The sequence below is a fragment of the Anopheles stephensi genome, chromosome 3 (assembly GCF_013141755.1).
Source record: "Anopheles stephensi strain Indian chromosome 3, UCI_ANSTEP_V1.0, whole genome shotgun sequence".
In the NCBI taxonomy this organism is placed as follows: Eukaryota; Metazoa; Arthropoda; class Insecta; order Diptera; family Culicidae; genus Anopheles; species Anopheles stephensi.
The window spans coordinates 57,648,991-57,662,673 of record NC_050203.1 but is presented as its reverse complement, the minus strand read 5'-3'; the positions used below and the strand labels follow the sequence as shown (position 1 = coordinate 57,662,673).

The window sequence follows — 13,683 nt, the reverse complement described above, 5'->3', positions numbered from 1 at the left end:
AGGACGTTAGCTGGAATACGATCAAAACGATGTATAATCGTGTTCAAAATTAAAAACAACATGAAAAAATGATGTAAAAAATAACTCCGTTATGTCGGGAACATTTTAAGTCCTTCATTTTCGGTGGATTACACTGATAATACTGTTTAGTTCAGTGAGATCTTTCTGAATAAGTAGTATAGAATATTAATTGTATACATAGACGGGTCACGTTTTTCCCTTATATCCGTATCATTATCTATGGTAGCCTCGTGTCCTCTACATACCTTTACTCAGTATCATTGAACAAACAATCTGGATAATCGCAGTCAGCTTTAAAAAATTGTTAAAAACTTAAACTGTAATATTAAACATTTAAAAAGTCATAAAATATAATTATTTTACAGTTTTTTAATTTCCTTTTTCAAGCTATATAATCATTTAAAATGAAGTGCAATCGAATAAGGCTTTAAATTTTTTACACGAAACGTTAAAGTCAGGTTATGATGTCGATTTTCTTCAAATCAACTTAGTTTTATACGAAGAAACACATTAAGATATAAGAAAAAGAGACTACCTATGGAACATTCAGGATATTTAGGCTAATCAACTTTTTGTCACTGTAACGAAAGCATATCCAATTTCAATTAGTTTTGATAGTTTTCTCATTACTTTTTTAAGGATTGAAAGTTGATGCTCGGTTACTAAACAAGTTGTAATTTATTTTAAAAAATGGGGCACTATAGGCACCCCAAATTGCTAGGGATCAAAGGATCGTATTTTTTTAACGACAGGTACTATAGTCATTATTTGGCGGTGTGTGCAGGCAGTGAGCTAACTGAGGATTAAGCCGGAAGGATACGAATACTCATGACTCACCAGGAACATAGACATAACAGAGCAGAAAGAGCTCTTTTTTATCGGGTCAAAACTGTCGGATTTAATTGTGGCATTGAGGGAATTCAAGCGTGGATCGAGTTTTCTGGAAACAGATAAGTAACCTGAAGATGTGTCATATACAGATTTAACCCTGAGTCCTGCAGAAAATGAAAACTCTATTGTCATGATTAGGTAGTTTCTGGACAAAACCCAAGTTTAAATAGCAAGTTTAGGTGTTGGCCATGCGTTATCTAAATTTGGAAAAATATATCCCAAAACCAGTATCGAAAATACTGTTTTGAAAATGGATATGACTTTGGTCTAGCTTTTACGTTCGTGGCTATGTGTTAAAGGCAAATGAAACCACACCAAATAATTAAATAAATCGATGAGAGTATGCAAAACATGATCAAGGAGTAATATATGCCGAATACATTAGTTCTCGTACTCGTTATAAACTTTGTATCTGCTTAATGTATTAATGCTCACTAGAAGAACTAATGAGAACAATATAAAGCATTTTCGGAAATGTCTTTAATACATTTCAACAGATATCAGCTGCACGGTATCGTATATTCGTTTACTTCAGCTTTTAGGTAAAAACAATTCAATTTACGTAAACAAATATTTTTTTTAGTCAAAAATCAAACATAAATATAACTTATCATGACATGTCACACCCTGACAATTTAAGTCCCCGGTGAATGTGTGTAGGATATAAAATAAAATATAATAAAATAAAGTTCCGTTCGCAAACAAAACGGACAAAGAAGCTGAACCATGCAGTAAAAGTTTGTGTTCTGCAAGGCTCTGAAAGTACACTTTCGATTAAACTTTAGCCGACCCGGTTGGGGATGGATGATTGGTTCCGAGTCCGGCACCGGAACGCTTGGGAACGCTGTGCAGAAAATCACCAGTTCCAGCACTTGAAAACCTTCCCAGTCCTGGGGTAAAGTCAAATTGCAAACCAGAACAAAACGGCCCCGTCGACCGTCGTATCGTTTCCCTGCACACCATCAATCCCCCGTCTCCGGGAAGTGTCTTGTTTTTCTTTCAAGAATCCTTTTTAACTCAGAACCCACTGTTGTCCGGTGTCCGTTGTCCGGTGGCTTCGGGTCGGGGTAAAAACTTGTCGTCCGGTGTATGCCGCACTAGGGACGCTTGCTTGTCTGCAGTGTCTGCTCGGGGCTACGGTAAAGATATTTGCGGTAGTAAAATTTATGCTAAATTGTTGTTTATCGGGTTCTTAGCTGGTTTTACTGCTGCTGCTGCTACTGCCTGCCGTCTTTGGGAAAGAATACAATCATGAAGATGATGATGATGGATAGAAGAATGCGGGCTGTGTTGCATGGTGCATTGTCTGGTTGCTGAGAGGCTTCCGGCAGCGTTGCAGTAGACTAAGGAAAAAGTTCAATAATTTACTTCGGCTAGCAAAAACACCAAATAGTGGAAGGCTTCCTGTACACTGCTTTGCCCAGTGAAAACGGAGTTCATTCTGACGCTTAAAGAGTTTTCAAGAATCTGAAGGTCTGATGCAAATGTACTCAATAGTTGTAGTTGATTTCTCAGAAAATGTATCAACTAGATGAGTTGAACCTTAAACATTTTCCTCGAACAAACACTGAAAGGAAACACTCCAAAGGAAAACAATAATGAACGCTGTTATGGCATGCAAATGGATCGAGTTATTCATTAAATTAAATTAATTTCACTTCATTGCCATTTTTATTGAAACGATGAAGCTATTCTAGGTATCAGCCTAGAGAGGGAGAGAGAGAGAGAGAGCAGTACATATTTACCCGTCATTTCAACTTTCTTTTCTCATTTGGAGAGGTTTGTAAAGTATTTAACCTACATGAATAAATTAATGCGACACAGCTAAACAAAAGTTTTCTTTGTATTTAATAGTTTTTTATTAAACTCTTATCTTTACAACGTACGGTCTTCACATTCTTTTCGTCTGGTTGTTTGTTTGATTTTTTGTTTCGTTCATCTTCCCTGGTTTTGCCTTCAAGTCAACGGTTTTCTTTTGTCATCCCATGCCCCATTGGTTTACTTAAAAATCCTAACAAAAACATAATGCCTGTGTCTCACAAACCAATGCAGTTGAGTGGTTCGAATATCGTACCGGCCAATGGGTCTGTCGATGCTGTTTGCTTTTTGTTCTGTTTTCGGTTGTTTTTGGTTATCGTTATATATAATCCATTTATAGCTCCGTTTATGGCCTGTTTTGTTGCTTTGCTGGTTTAGGTTTTGCTGGACACTACACATTTATGTCCACATTTCGTATGTACTATTTCATTTTGATTTTTATCTTCACCTTCATTCAGCCCCTTCCTTGGTTCGGTTGCTGCTGTACCCTATCGGCTGTTCGGGGCAATCGAATCGAACGAGTTGCCCCACAACCTTCCAGGGCAATGTTGTTGTGTTGTTTTGATTTATTTTCCTTGCTGCAGACACACTACAACTATCGGGTTTTTGCGTATTTATTTTACAATTCCCACCCACTTCGATTTACATACACACACGGACACAATTAGATGAATCAACTGTATTTGCGCTTCAATCAGGTCTCGTAAATAACCCCGAAACGGAACTGCGAACTGCCTCCACCTGCCTTCGTATCGTTTACGAATCGCTTAAGACGCATCGTATCCTTTTCCTCCCCGTTCGTCCAGTTCTTACACCACGTCAATATGTTCTCCCGGGATCTTCCAAGTATCACACATCGGACTCAAACATAGGTTCGGCGAACCGAATAACAATCCTTTAAATAATCGGGCTGCGGTATCTAACTAGCAAAGGCAAACAATAAATCCCTTCGTTCGATGCTGCCCCGCCGGCATCGCGATCGTTGGCCATCCGGATACGGTGATATGAGTACACCGAACGGCAGGCAAAGTTTGTGGAAGGGTGAATAACAGCATAAAAATCAACAACTCTCCGAAATTCAGCCGGTTGGTTGGACGCTCCGGGTAAATAAAATACTTGTACGGAAGATCTCTTCAACGATTCCTTCCACCGAACAGTGCAGCACCACTATCAATGCAGATCAGTAGAACAAACAGAAAATCACTTCGGGTGCGGGTCGTTCAGGGTTCCGATAATCTGATAAGGTATGTAAATTCATGCTCAAACAGAACAGAAAGATGAAGGGGTGTGGTTTTTTTTGTAGTTGTTGTTGTTGCTGGGAGACATCCCTTCGACACCCAACCAACCAATCTTTTCATCCTGTCGGCTGGCATTGCATTTAACGCAGCTGGAACTTCAATGGAGATGGTGCATGAAAATGGTTTGCAACTGCAGCACTCTTCCACCGACGATTGAAGTAGTGAATGCTGCCGTATCTTCTGCACGTACGCTCAATAAACGCTTCAAATTGGTAAACAGAACGCTCGGTTCCCGTATCCACGCTCTCGTTTGATCCGTTGGGGCGGGAAAAAAGAGGGAACATTCATCGTAATTGATCAAACACAAGTTATTCTTGATGCACGAGTGAGTGGCTTCATTTGTCTCGTTTTGTAAACTGGCACAGTATCTATTGATCCTTGAGCCGGGATAGAGCCGGGGTGGTCGTGACTAGAGTCGCTCCGGTTTAAGTTTCGTTCGAACGTTCGGATAGTGAAAAGCGGTTGGGAAATTGTAAAGTTTTCCGGCTGCATTGAGGAGAACGAGACGATGCTGGAATGTTTAAAGAGATTTCGCTCGTGCTCGTCGATGCCCTGGTCGACCTTCATCCGGTGACTGCAGTCACTCGCTTCCCAAAACGGTCAACTAAAGGTCCGAAAGGTTCTTAAGATGGACAAAAAAGAAACCTCCCGATATGACTCGGTTGGAATGTTGTTGTTGGTTTATCTTGTGTTCGTTTCCAAACAAAAAAGAAAGGGGGGGAAATAAAAGCCAGAAAGAAACCAGAAACCCATCTAAGTTGTGAGTCGAAGCGCTTTCTTTTGATAAAGAGCATGGCTTTGTGCAGCTTGGCCCGGTTCGCTTTCGCTTCGGTTCGGTTAAAAGTTTTTTGTGTTGTTGCTGCTCTTCTTGCTCTGTGTACTTCCAACCCCAAAATGCACAGGATTTCCGGCATTTTTGGTGAGTGTGTTTGCTTGTAAAATTGCGCCGGTTAAGCCTTTGTCCCTTTTGCCGGGAGTTTTGATTGAGTTTAGAGTTTTGTTTCGTAAATGTTTGACTATTTGTGGCTTTCGGTTCGCTTCGCGCTTGTACTATAGCTTTTGTGTTCTTCCATTTCTTCACGTTTGTCTTTTCAGTTTTATATAAGTTTCATTTTGATTTTAACCATTCGAGTGGGGTCGTTTCACTGACCACCCATCAGCAGTGCCGTGCTGCACTGCTGTAGCTTTGGTTGGCTTTGAAGCGACGGTCGTCCGTTTTGTCCGGAGAGGATTAAGGATCATTGAATGGTGCGCAACCAAGAAGTGTATGGTTTCGTGAATGCAGCCGTGCTAAGTTCTACGGGAGGGTTTTTGTTTTTATCTTTTTCCCATTTGCACCAGCTTAGCACCTGTACTATTTCATTAGTATTCTACCTCCATTTGAGCAAAACGAAAACGGGAATACTAAAACAGCATCAACAGTGTGTGATGGATTGTTACCTCTCTTGTGGTTCGGTGTGGAATTTTCTATAAGGATTATCGGTCGATCGATCACGTGTACGGTTTTGTTTTTTTACCAACATGACAACCCTTTGCTGCTACGTGCGCCTTCCTTCCCAAGGATTATGCCGAGACACAACGCCTTCGCGAATGGATGATAAAATATTTTTTATAAAAAAATCTCATCCCCGTTTCCCCATTAGCTAATTCAACACTCGTTCCTTCACCGTACCCCCCCTATGGAGTTCGTTCCTTCCTTCGTTATGTCCTTTCATAAAGAACGTTCAGCTTGTTTTCCATTTTTCGCACCTGGCCACTGGCCTGGGGGCTAGATGGAGTAAGTAGTTTTTCACGAGACGAATAGTTTAGTTCAATTTTTACATGCAATATGTACAGTATAACGGTTCGCATAATAAGAACAAATTACATCGGTGCTAGGCAATCGGCGCGAGCATTTAATGCTCGCACAGGATCAACCATCATCGACCATGATGATCTACCAGCGCCAGCTTCGCCATTTGAACCGCTAGTTGGAAGTTAATAAAATCGATTTAAATATGTCCTTATCTAATCGCCCACGCCCATTGGCTGGCCTCAAAACTACAACTTCGCGTCCGGAAGCTGCACTCGTTCGTAGACCGCACCGAATCGGTCGGTGTATGTGGGTTTGTTGAGTGTATTTTACAAAGAATATCTACGCGAAAACGCCTAGCCTCACACCAGCCTCGTCTTCTCAACGAGATACTCCACGAGGAAGGTAGTGCATATGGTATGTACGACTATTGGGTTTGCCTTTCTCTCTTGCTATACTCGCAACTGTACGCAATTTGTATCTACAAGACCGTGCGCATCAACGCCTGGCTTCGTCCCTGGCCTGGCCATACAATACCAAAAATAAAACCTAGAAAACAAAAACCACACGAACACACGGACTTCCCGACTACGGGACCTAGACACCTGGGACACCGCGCGACAGCTACTTTTAACTAACATCGTCATCTTCGATTTGCGCTTTGCTTGGTTCGTATATATTGACTAACTTATCGAAACGGGGACCCCATGTGGTTAAAAAGCTATACTCATGGGGTTCATCGTCCGTACCTGCGGTGGAACAGTGGGAGGGTTTTTAGGAGTTTATTATAGTGGTCTGTTCGGGGCAGGTGTGGAAGATTATAATGGGTTTGGGCGATTTTTTAGATTTACCTGACTGTAAGGAACTTAGCGAGCCAGAGGTACTCCCACAACCTTCGTAGGCGTAGTTACGCAGATCGTCGAATGGCCCGGAGGCTGGGTCGATGTCGACGCGTCGCTTCCGGTCGTCCAGGAACACGTCCACCTTGCCGACGACCTGGTCGGACACGACGGCAATATCTGGACCTGGGTTTTCCGTACGGCCGGTCAGTGATGGGAACGACAAGGTAAGAGAACGGTCATTAGCCAAAACGGACATTCATGCCACGGAAAAACACACGACAACACACACACAGCTGTGGTGGTGCAACAACTGGACTACAGAACGACAAACGGTCTACGGTGGAAGGTATGCTCGCATGCTGGCGCACACCACCACCCAGTACAGCACATGCAAACGAACCACGCTACTTACGTACGGGCGGTGCCTTATGTTGGACGAGCTCCGGCAGCGGGCCGATCGGGATTTTGAGCGTTTTCATGTCGAACGCGGTCATGTCGTTCTCGCCACCGCCCTCGTCGCAGTAGTTGATGATGTTCTCGCGGATGTCGTCCTTGGTGGCCGGTTTCTTGTTGAAGTTGGCCGAACGACGCCGAGAGCAGGAGAAATATACAAACAGCAAAACTGTGGACAGAACCAGGTGGTAGCAGGGTGGCGGTTAGTTGGCATGCCATGGTATGGTCGCACAGACGCGAACGCAACAAAACAACACTTACTAATGATCAGTAATAGGCAGGCTATTACGGCGGCCAAGGCACTGGTGCTGAATTTAAGCGCTTGTCGTTCCTTCAGAAACTCACAACTCTCGCCCCAGTACGAGTCCGGACAGATGCACTTGTACTTCAGGCGGGGCTCCTGGTTGATGCAAGTGCCACCATTCAGACACGGATAGTCCAGACACTCGTTACGGTCGATGCAGGTTTTGCCTTCCGGCGAGATGATCATACCATCACCGCAGCTGTATCGGGAAAGAAATGTTCAATCATTTCACGTTATCAAAATGGCTCTTTTATAGATAATGGAACCACGCGTTGTTGTGGAGCGAGACACTTACGCGCACTCGTACTTGTTCCACAAGTCGACACACTCGAACGGATCTGGACAGTACGCGTTCTGGCAGGGATTGTTGGACGAGCAGTACCGGTCAATGTTCTTTGCCATCGTGGCTTGACCCCACTGCGTACCGTTGGTGGCTGGCGGAAGTGGCAAGCTTTTACCATCCAACCTGTAGAAAGTTTGGTAAATAGAAAGAGCAAACTGATTACCTTCACATCCTTAAAATTGAATCCACCATCCACACCTACCTTATGTCGTCGATGCAACTCTTCTGATAGTCAGATTTCACATCGTACGTCTTTACACCGGTAAACTCCGGTTTGCCACCAGCGTACACACCCTCCTGCTTGTCGACTGACAGCCACTGATGGCCGTCGAAGGAGAAGCTCTGATTGAAGTTGGCTCCCTCACCGCCGTCCAGCTCCAGTATAGCCGCCGAGCCGTATCGCTGCACCTTCACCACGTGCCACTGGCCATCGTCCACCTCGACCGCCGTTAGCGCCACCTCCTGCTCGTCCACCTGGCCCGTGTTTAAGCTGTACCGGAAGTAAACCTTCGCCCCCTTCAGCTCAATGATCCCATACTCGCGCATATGCTGATCACTGATGCGAAACAGCTCGCCGTACGTTTCGCGCGTTCGGAACCGAAGCTGTATCTGAGTGGTGAACTTGTCCGGCTCGAAGCTGAGCGCATACTTGACGTAGCTGTGCGTCTTGAAGGTGGTCGGAGTGGTGGGCAAGCTACAGTACGTTCCTGTCCAGCCAGGATTGCACTCACACTTAGCCTCGTCGTAGCTACCGACACACTTGCCATGCTCCAGGCATCGTGCGACTTGTGGATTCAGATCGCACACCTCCTGCGTGTAGAGACATCCCGGTGCACTGCCCTTCGAGAGTCCCGGATGGGACAGATCGTACAGGATACCGTTGTGCTTGAACTCACGAATGCAACCCTCGAACCCGACCCCAACCGGCATGTACTGCCAACGGTTGTAGGTGTAATCGAACTTATCCCGAAACACTCCGCCAATCTGGAGCGGTGTGTTGAGATTCAGATACTCGTTGAACTGTGGCACCTTGCCCAGCGCTTGGCAGGTATGGTCGACAAACTCCACCAGATTGCCATCGTCGGCCTCGGTGATTTCGGCCGTCTTGCAAAAATCGACCACCATCTTCACCTGCTCCGTGTCCCAGAACAGATCGATCCGATGCCATTCGCCGTCATTTAGCGGATGCTTGGTCGTGATGCGTAGCTCCAGCGTACCTGAGCCATAATCGATCAGAAACCGCGGATAGCCCTGCTCGAGCTCGAGCGCAATAAAGTCCGACAGCTGTTTCGTTGTATCGTCCTCCTTCGGTGGAGTAATAGGTCCGTTGTAAAATATCAAACCTTCCGGTTTCGTTGTGATGATCTCGACGCTAATGTGCGATCGGTCGCACATGTCGAGCGGTGGGTACCAGGCCCAACCGCTACCACGGAAACTACGCACCACCTGCTGGCAGCGTGGCCCCGTATATCCCGGCGGACACGAACACTTGATGCCCGACTTTGAATCCGTGCAACGGCCCCCATTAAGACAGGGGTGAGATTTGCAGGTTTGCTGCTGTTTGTATTCTCTCGAGCTACAGACACACTCCGCGGTGGAGTTAATCTGCACTCCGACCAGAGCGGTTTTGTTTGCATTTACCAGACACGGGTTCGTTTGGACCTCGATGATGCTGGTGCAGGACCCGGCACAGTCAGCATTCTCCAGCAAACACTCGTCCACATTCACCATTGTGATGTTAATGCCGACCTCCTGCTCGATCTCCTCCTTGTGCAGCAGTATCACACCGTTCAGCTGCACTGCTTTGTAGTAGTACGCGCCGTGCACAGCGAACCTCACATCCGTTAGTGGGACGGTTTTATCCTTCATCTGCACGCTAAACACATCCACATTCTTGACGTCCACGTTCAGCAGCTCGGCCAACTTTTCGCGGAACCGTTCCAGCTTACTGCGGAAGATGTTTTGGGTGCGATAGTTCCAGATCCTGATGAAATCCTCATCGGTAATACCGATCAGCCTGATCGATCCCGAGTTGACGATCGCTTCGTACGAGATGTGTTTCACCACCACCGACATGTTGGCGTACGATTCCTGTGCATGCTTTCGATCGTAAATCTTAAACCGCAGCTTGTACCGTCCCTCGCGAGCACCTCGTCTCATCGTCACCATACCGGACGTGTCGTCTAGCTTGAAGCGAGGATTCTCGGCCTCGTCCCAGTAGAACAGCTTATCGGAGGTGTCCCAATCGTCCAGATCGTTCACAAACACACGCCCGATCGGTGTGTCCGGTGCCTGGCCCTGGTAGTTGTACACCACCACCTCCTTCGAACCGGGCTGCATAATGTTATCGTTCAGGTCACCGATCGTAATCGTAAGCGTGCTGGTACCGGTCTGTGGCGGTGTTCCCGAGTCTTTGATGACGATCGGGATAGTGTACTGCTTGCGATACTCTCGATCGAATGAACCGAGCGACGATATGATCGCCATACCATCACCCTTGTTGCTTTGCTCTACCTTGAACGAGGTTCGAATCACATCGTCCGCATCCGGGTCCATGCGGAACTGGAACGGTGGCCCATTGCCCTTCAGCCGATCGTCCTTATCGATCGCGGAGATTTCAATAATCTTCGACGGTGGTGAGTTTTCCAGCAAAATGGGCCGATAATCTTCCGCAAACACCGGTGCATTATCGTTAATGTCCTTCACCAGCACGGTCAAGATGGCGGACGCCGTGCGCGGTGGGACTCCATCGTCGGTGGCCAAAATTTCAAGCGAATGTTTCGACATCGTTTCCCGATCAAGTTCGCGCTGGATCGTGACCGATCCTTCCTGGTTGATAGCAAACTGACGTTTGCGATCGGTGGAACGGTTGATGCTGTACGTGATCTTACTCTTGCCACCCTTATCAATGTCGACCGCCTTGAAGGTGCCCAAATTTTTCCCCACTTCCGCATTTTCGTAAACGGCCGCTTCAATGTGTGGTTTCTTGAAGCGTGGCGTATTATCGTTAATATCCTTCAGCTTCACAATCACCCACGAATGGTCGACGTGGTACTTGTCGCTCTCGTCAATCCCATCGTTATCGATGACCTGTATCCGAAAGCGAAACCCATTGATCTGCATCGGGTCCTCGTAGTCTAGCGGTTGCACCACCTTCAAGCTACCAGTCCCATCCGCATTCTTCACCATGGCGAACTTATCCGCCCCATAGCCGCTGCTCTCAATAATCTTGTACTGAAAATTGTTAATCTCATCGTCATCGTTCACCGTCACGGTTAGAATGGGCGCCTCCGGTAGCACACTACCATCCGTCTCCTCCACTTCCACGAACCACTCGTCCTTGGTGAACCGGGGCGGCATATCGTTCAGATCTTTCACCTTAATCGATGCCGTTCCCGTGCCCTTCAAACCACCGCCATCGGTGGCCACAATCTGCAGCGAGTAATCGGGCGTCTTTTCCCGATCGAGACAGCAGACCGCCGTTGTGATGAGCCCGGTGTCCGGGTTGATGTCAAAGATCGGTAGACCCGTATCTTCCTCGATGGCATTTTTCTCGATCGAATAGATCACCTTGGCGTTGGTGCCTTCGTTGACGTCATCGTAATCTTCGGCCTTTATTGTCATCACGTGCATGCCGATGGTGCCATTCTCGGTCACATTACCGTACGCGATGCCGTTTGGAAATTGTGGTGCATTGTCGTTTACGTCTTTCAGGTTGATTTGCACCTCGGTAAACCCAACCAACCCCTCACCACCTTCGTCCTGTGCGAAGACGGTGAACTTCCATGACGCCCGTCCATGGGGTGGATCTCGATTTAGTGGCTGATGTAGAATACGACGGAAGAGAAAAGGACACATGGGTAAAGTTATTACTTTCATCACGAAACACACGCACGCTACGGTACCGCTACTCAATTAAAAGCTTCAAAAATTGAATTCTGTGCTTGGCTAAGCAAAGCCTGAAATGCCGTTGACATTGTTCCCGGTTACCGTTTGCGTGTGCAGCGATAAGACAAAGTTCGTGCAATTGGTTGATTTAATTAAATTAGAGTATTTACTTGAGGTAAAAACTCATGTCCAGCACAGTATCCCCGTGGACAACTCGGTCCCGTACGAATCATTTGAGACCGGTACAAGCATACCGGAAAGTTATTTAAAACTCTGCAGCAACCAGAACCCAGTTTGCCGGCGAACAGAAAAACTTTCTCCATCGAAAGTCCGCACCCGAGAAAGAGCATTAACTCTTGAAGACGTTTAAGTTTTTGTTCGGGTAACTTGAACTTCCCGTTTATACTGTTTGAAGAAGAGGGAGCGAGAGCGAACAAAAACTCGGTTTTCAAACCCCCAACAAACAATTCCTAAACACAATGTCCATCCGGTCCATCCTGGTTCGAGCTACGGGAAAAGAGTTTATGCCGATGAAGAGTAGGTACCATTCGATTTGTGGAACTTTTGAATACCGTTCGCCACTTCGTCAACCAAACAATGTGGACGTCTGTTGTGTGTTTAGCTATTGCTTAACTTTTACGCACTGCAACGCGCCGCGCCGCTCTAATTCCGGTCAATTCAATTCCGTCGGTTTGCTGTCGACGCTACCGCAACGGGCCACAGTTTTTACGGCTTAGTTGCAGCATTCCGGACCTACCTTTAGCACAAATATCTCCCCGGTGGCCTTGTTGATGTCAAAGTTGCTGTCGGAGGGATTTTCGATGTCAATACCGGGCCCGGTCAGGAAGTAGATGATGTTGTTCGGCCGCTCGACATCGGCATCGGAGGCGGTGACCTGTGCGAAACAGAACAGAAATGAAACGCCAAGTGAGAACGAACAAAGCAAAGAGTGAATGATAAAAGTAAACGAACGCAAGCACCACCAGTCTCCAAAAATAACCGATTTTTCGCAGAAAACAACGAAGATTGGCTACAACGAAAGTGAACGGTATTTTTTTTTGCTGGTGCGATAGCCTTTCGGGGCTGTGTGCCTGTCAAGCGCAAGTCGGCGAGCGCAGGAATAGGCAAAGGACGAAATATGAATTCGTTTCGTTCCGATGATTGGCATGACCATTTCTCGTTCGATTGCTGGGACACAGACACGAAGCATCAACGCACACCTGGCCGCCCGTGCCGACCCCCATGGCCGAGCTAATTCAATTCCATCGTCTGTCAGTTGGAAAATTAGTTTTTCATTTATTACTGCAAATTGCATTGGGAGGATATGTCTGTGCGGGACGTCGAACACATCCGGGGAGTACTGGGTGGGTGTGTTCAAAACATTTCAGGACCAGGTTCGGTTAAACTGTTCGACACGAAGGACGGCGTCGTGAACCGACCGACAGCGGACCCAGGTATTGTGAGATCCGTTGGGTTCTGGAGCTACCGTACCTAGGCCATGAATTTTGTTCCAGTTATTACGATTGAGTTGTTATGATTACGAGCGAACTGAGTTGTGCTGGCATTTGTGATTGATTGCTGTTTATTTTATTGCCTGCTAGAATTACATCCGAAGAGCCATCTGGGCGAGAGCGGACTAGAATATCTACATGATTGATCGTTCCGAAAAGCTTCCATCGCTTCCTGCAACTAATCGGAGCTAATGTTTACACCGGAGTCAGGAATACTGAAGACTGAGTGGTCGGTTATTAATTTGCTGCTCACCGTGCAGTATTGTTTCACGAGGCATTTATTCCAACAATGTACTAACTGTCCGGGATGAACATATGGGAGGCATGGGTCAATGGTGAATAATATTATCGTTTAGATAAACGAAAGCAATCCTTTCCTGCTCCCGTGCCGTACGCCCGAATGCCGAATCATAATTGTTCTCCACCGGTGGGATGAAGAACGCACGCTGCACTCGTGATAAGAGCGGCACGTACAAAACGTAACATCCATTAGCAGATTTGATGCGGTACATCAAGAGTCCA

The 13,683-nt window shown here is 46.4% G+C and overlaps 1 protein-coding gene across 7 annotated transcripts in view; it reads right to left on the bottom strand.

Annotated features, from left to right (window-relative positions):
* Nucleotides 1-2,747: 2,747 nt before the first annotated feature.
* Nucleotides 2,748-13,683, bottom strand: part of LOC118508954 (neural-cadherin-like) — a 293,319-nt gene continuing 282,383 nt past the window's right edge. For 5 of the 7 annotated variants that reach the window (XM_036048870.1, XM_036048871.1, XM_036048867.1 and 2 more), the window contains 7 exons: nt 12,408-12,545; nt 7,965-11,584; nt 7,715-7,885; nt 7,377-7,618; nt 7,075-7,284; nt 6,672-6,845; nt 2,748-6,569 (listed from right to left, as the gene is read on the bottom strand). In XM_036048870.1, the coding sequence (XP_035904763.1) occupies nt 6,451-6,569; nt 6,672-6,845; nt 7,075-7,284; nt 7,377-7,618; nt 7,715-7,885; nt 7,965-11,584; nt 12,408-12,545 (4,674 nt within the window). In that variant the 3' untranslated portion in view covers nt 2,748-6,450. Of the gene's footprint in view, nt 6,846-7,074; nt 7,285-7,376; nt 7,619-7,714; nt 7,886-7,964; nt 11,585-12,407; nt 12,546-13,683 lie in introns of all 7 variants that reach the window. The other 2 variants (XM_036048873.1, XM_036048872.1) reach the window with 2 other exon arrangements.